The 6,046-nt window shown below is 34.2% G+C and overlaps 1 protein-coding gene across 1 annotated transcript; it reads right to left on the reverse strand.

Annotated features, from left to right (window-relative positions):
• Positions 1 to 2,893: 2,893 nt before the first annotated feature.
• On the reverse strand, positions 2,894 to 4,526 carry LOC145033640 (amino acid transporter AVT1I-like). The gene is made up of 3 exons (XM_078982218.1): positions 4,415 to 4,526; positions 3,718 to 4,325; positions 2,894 to 3,415 (listed from the first exon to the last, which is right to left on the reverse strand). The coding sequence occupies exons 1-3, from the start codon at positions 4,524 to 4,526 to the stop codon at positions 2,894 to 2,896; spliced, it is 1,242 nt and encodes a 413-aa protein (XP_078838344.1).
• Between the last annotated feature and the right edge of the window lie 1,520 nt (positions 4,527 to 6,046).

Here is a 6,046-nt window from a genome sequence, read left to right on the forward strand (position 1 = left end):
GGGTATGTGCGGAGTGCACACATATATAAGATAAAACTAGAAGCCGGTTTGACAACAAGTCGGGGGTCCGGGGGCAGTGCCCCAGGGTTCGGGGTTTCCAAAAGGGCAACGCCCGTTTGGCAAGGTCTTGGGGCAACGCCCATAAACATATCTAACATCAAACATAAAGATCGAGAACACACATAAATAGAAACAAAGATGTACCCTGCATATTAACCAAAGCAAACATAGAGATGTAGATCATATCTAACATATATATAATTCGACATCAAACATAACAAATAAATACGAAGAATTAGACATTTCTAATCATGTGGCTACTACGCTATGAATAAATGTCCACTTTATGAAAATTCAGAAACTCAGTATTGAGCACACACTACAAAAAATGCAGCTATTACCGGCGACACTAATAGCGGCGACAACACCTTTAGCGGCGACTTTTCGAAAAGTCGCCGCTAATGGTGTTGTCGCCGCTATTGATATCGCCGGTAATGCCTACCTACCCGAATCCGCGTTTTCACGTTCTGATGAACATCTACCGTTTGATCATTTTTCTAATCTAATGGCTGAGAAACTCGTGGAACGCACAAACCCAATACCGGCGACAATATGTCGCCGCTAAAGATCTAAATTGTCGCCGCTAAAGGTCGAAAAAAATGCGCCTTTTTTCCCTCTTTGTATGTCGCCGCTAAAGGTTTGATGTCGCCGGTATTGATTCTTTTGTCGCCGCTATTGGGTGTCGCCACTAAAAGTCGACGCAGATTACTCCCCCTTGCTTCCTCTTTCTGTTTCAATCTTCTCTCATTTTGTTCCAACATTTTCTCCGAAAATTATCCTCTCCTCCAACGATTCTCCCTAATTTAACAACATATAGTAGAAGAGATACCATCGGTCGTCAAAAACTTCCCCTCTCCGGCCACCATCACTATTGTTGCTGTCGATTTCCTTGTCCCAGGTTCATGTTTCCTTCCTCATCTCTTCCTTTCTTTCTACTTTAATGTCTATTTCCATAAGAGTTTGTGATTAATTGCATTTTTGTTTTCAAAAATCTCTTTTCCTCTCTGGTCACCATCACTACCGTCGGTAGTTGCTGTCACCTGCATCAACTACCACCACCATTGTTGCAGCACCAAAGATTCCAGTTGAAAGTGAGAAAAGTTTTGAGAACCACAGGTACATTTTTTTGTAATTTGTTTTATATGCGTGCACTTGTGTGTGTATTTTGTATATATGTGTGTATTTTATATATGTGTCTGAAATATGTTATATGTGTATGTATTTCATATATATGTGTGTGAAAATTGTGTGTATTTCATATATGTGTGTGTAAAAAAAATACTTATATGTGTATAATGTATGTATGTATGTATGTATGTATGTATGTATGTATGTTTGTATGTATGTATGTATGTGTTTGTATGCAATTTGGATTGTGTTCATAGTTGTTTTATGTGTATAAAAAGTATGTATATTTGTGTATAATGTATGTATGTGTGTATTTATGTGTAATTTGGAGTGTGTTGATGGTTGTTTTATGTGTATAAAAAGTATATATTTGTGTATAATGTATGTACGTGTGTATTTATGTGCAATTTGGAGTGTGTTAATGGTTGTTTTATGTGTATAAAAAGTATATATTTGTGTATAATGTATGTATGTGTGTATTTGAATGCAATTTGGAGTGTATTGTATACAATGTATAAAGTACAATGTCATAATGGAAAAAAGAAACAAAAAGCAAGTAGCACGCTATTATTGAAAATGTTATTTAAAGTAAATTACTATAATAGTTCCTATATAATGTGTATTTGTAGATAAATCGGTAATTATTAGTTTGTTGGTTTGATTGTTGGTTTAACTTAAAAGGTTAATATTAGTTAGGTGGTTTGTTAATTTGATAATTTTAAGTTTGGTTTAAGTTAATAGGTGGCGGGAACAACGGTCCAGAGTCTACTGTGGAACTTATAGGAGGGAACAACGGTGGCGGGGATAATGACACGTCGTATTAGATTTATCTTTTATTAGATATTGTTGTATGATATAAATTTATAAGAATTTTGTTATTTATTTGGTCTATGTATGGTATTATAAAACTTGGATGTTATGTAATCGTTTTTCTGAATTTAACGTATCGGTTTTTATGCATTTAACGTTATTATGTATCAGTTTTTGGACAGCCGAAAATGACTGCTTTTAAAAAAAATAAAAAAAAAGGCAATAGCAGCGACACTATTAGCGGCGACACGTAGCATTACCGGCGACATGAGTATTCGCGGCGACATCATCATTAGCGGCGACAGTGAGCATTAGCGGCGACTTTTTGATCAATACCGACAAGACAGTAGCGGCGATTTAATAGCGGCGACGTATCGCTGGTAAAGCTATTAGCGGCGACTTTGGTGAGCAATAGCGGCGACTTTTGTCGCCGCTAATACCTTTTTTTCTTGTAGTGACATAAAATCATCCTTATAAATTATATAGAACCCTATAAAGGATTTGAACTAGTGCATGGTTGATAATCAAGGTGATGGAGAATTGGAGATCAAGATTCCAATCCAATCACGGGTAAATAACAACAAACTCCAAAAGCTATATAGCACACAAATACGGGGAAATATCAAAGAATTCGAGAAGTAATTAATTTTGTAACAGAAGCTAGCTCATTTAATTTCTGAAAGGAAACAAAATTTTATTTTTTCTAAAAGAGAGGACAAGGAGAGTAGTGTTGGTAGACATTATAAAATGAATTTAGTTTCTAACATTTATTGTTTTCCAAATTTAAAACTCAATACTATTTTTTGATGTCGGATATTCTGAATGCCTAAGAGTCACGTACATTGCCTAACAAATCCCTACAATTTTGAATAACAATAAGAATATAGTGTTCGATTCATTTAGTTTGAACCTCATTTATAATGTTTGTTACAGCCGTGTAAGTACCCACCACTTCAATAAACATTCCAACACACAAGATAACCAAAATCACCATCATTTCTACCTCAAATCTCTTGAACCCTATGACAATCTTCCAATAACACAAACATGGAAACAATATCGACATGGAGATGCCCAAAAATGCTCCTATAAATGCCATCACATAGCCAAAAAAGGGGACCAACAATGCCACGAAGACTGTGCTGACCACAAGACATGTCCGAATGAGACAACTCATCATCTTGCTTTCTCGAAAGGGAAGTGTTTCTTCTATTGGTGTGGCAACTGGTTCTATGATTAAGGCATATTTGGCTATGGGGATCATTAGTGTTGTGTATATTGCTATTTTTGAACTTATATTTTTTGTGGGAAGATTTAATGTCACTTGTGATGCTATGTGTTCTCCGAACATCAAGTAGCCTAATATCGCCATCAATCCATAGCTTATAGTGCTCACGCTAAAGGAAACAAGTAGAACCTGCAATAATAGATAAGCACTAGAGGATTATATATAGACTTGCAACAAATAAAAAAGCCAGACTGTTTGTCACTAAATTACTTTTTTATGCATATTATTTAATAGCCGTTGGTTAATATATATTAGGAGATTTTGGGTTTTAGTTAACGAAAAACATCAAAAAAGGTCGTTCAATTACAAGGGTTATAATTTCTACGTTCAAAAGTTTAAAATGCTCATCTTCTTAGTACATTATATTGTCTTTTCTAAGTATTTAAGAATGATGATTAAGGTGAAATATAAACAAAATTAAATATACTTACCTTCGGGAATTGGGACTTATCCCTCATGGAATTGCATAGAGTTGGAAAAACAGCATGACCACAGTAACAAAACATAAACATGCTTACCGCAGTTGGCAACCCATTCCAATTCCAGAGTTCCCCTCTCTCATGGAATCCAATTCCATCAAATGCACCACCCCACAATACAGCCACCACCAGAATCACAGTTGCAATCACCCCACCAGCAGAAACATAGGCCAAAACACTCAAATTTCTTAACCAAGTTGTAGGCAATACAACAAGACCACTCAACAAAATAAACCCTTGTTTCCCTCCAACTTTCTTTCCAAAAATGTCAAAACTTTTTTTTGGAAATAACTTATGTAAATTGTCACCTTCCAAAATTAGAAACTCAACTGACACCAAGTAAAGCTCTAGGTACATGAAGGCAGAGATAATCGCACTCCCTATTCTCCCAAATGCCTTTCCGCCTATGTTAGGGTAGGTTTTGATAAGGGGGTCCGAATCCATGCATCTTTGAAGAAGTAATGCAGTGTAGAAACTTAAATGAGCTATCAAGAGTAGTAACACTAGGCTTAACCACCCACCTTTTGAGAGTGCGTACGCTACTGACAGTATGCCAACACCTGAAAAATGAAAAAGATAACATTAATTTTTTAGTTGGGAATATGAGATCATGCATAAACGTTACCAAAATTTGTGTAGGTATATTAACCAGATAAAATGTTGACTCCATTGAAGGATGAACTTAGGAAGGTGGCGCCTGGTTCGTGTGACTCTAAATGCTGGTTTTGACTCTCAATTCTCTCCACATTGTTGGTGTCCATTTGATCCCTTTTGTAAATCAACAGATCTGGGAATTTTAGGTAAGAAAGAACGTTTCTGGAGATATACACTCTAATAAACTTAATGGTTTGATGAATAGCTAATGATAAACGGTAGTAATCTATATCAAGAAAAGAAAGAACTTTGGGTTTGTAAGCAAACCCTAATTTTGGTATGATCGATCAGTTGATCACTGACAGAGGAAACGGAAGCTGTAAACTGAATACATTTAGAACCCTAATCTATAATGATATTAATGCAAATTACATCTTAACCCCTATATATCTAATAAAGAGCTCCCGTAACCTCATTAACTTACCACTTTACACTTAATCCTTTCCATCTTGTACTTTATATAAACACAAGTAATCTCTAAACTAAAACCATGATTCCCATGCAACGTACATGTTATTATCAGGCTCGCTCTTGAGTTTTGCACCTAAGCGTTGTAGTTTTAAAAAATATTTATCAATCCAGTTTCAAACTTATTACCAAAACATAGTATATTTGTTTTTGGTAACTCCCAATTGATTTTATATATATATATATATATATATATATATATATATATATATATATATATATATATATATATATATATATATATATATATATATATATATATGGAAAAGGAAATATACATTATAGCCCCACCTAAGCTTAGGTACTAAACCTCTTAAAAATACATTGTTTTACTATATAAAGATTACAGTTAATGGATTCACGATTAATACATCAACATATAAATTCAAGATCGACACAATAGGGTTTAAGGTTTAGAGTTTAGGGTTTAGGGTTTTGTTTAGGGTTACAGTTTAGGGTTTAGGGTTTAGTGTTTAGATTTAGGGTTTAGGGTTTAGCTTTAGTGTTTAGGGTTTAAATTTAGGGTTTAGCTTTAGGTCTAGGGTTTAGTAATGTTCACTTGGATGAAGTAATAAACGATAATTGAGGAAAGAAAACGGAGATGATAAAACGATAATGAAAGAAAGAAATTTTATGGAGAATGATATATTTACCAAGTGAAACCAAACCGGGTATATTTAGCATGTTAAAACGATATATTTTAGAGGCTTAGTACCTAACCTTAGGTGGGGCTGTAATGTATATTCCCTATCCCCATATATATATATATATATATATATATATATATATATATATATATATATATATATATATATATATATATATATATATATATTAACCACTACTACCACCTCTGATACCAGTCGACCACACCATTGTCACCTCCATTACTTATACCACCGTCACCACCACCTCTTCTACGACTAACTGTAATAATCATTTATGATTACTCAATCTGTGAACAGACATATATGTATAATCATTTATGATTATGCATATACGTATATACCTCTCTGCCATATAATCATTTATGATTATACATACATTGTTGTTACTAGTACGCTAGAGCATTAGATTGGCAAATACGAAATATATGGCTGAGGTTTAATCTCAAAATCTCTACTTTTTTTTTATTTTCAAGTGAACCGTCTCCTATATA

Source organism: Lactuca saligna, chromosome 3, assembly GCF_052625555.1.
Source record: "Lactuca saligna cultivar CGN05327 chromosome 3, ASM5262555v1, whole genome shotgun sequence".
In the NCBI taxonomy this organism is placed as follows: domain Eukaryota; kingdom Viridiplantae; phylum Streptophyta; class Magnoliopsida; order Asterales; family Asteraceae; genus Lactuca; species Lactuca saligna.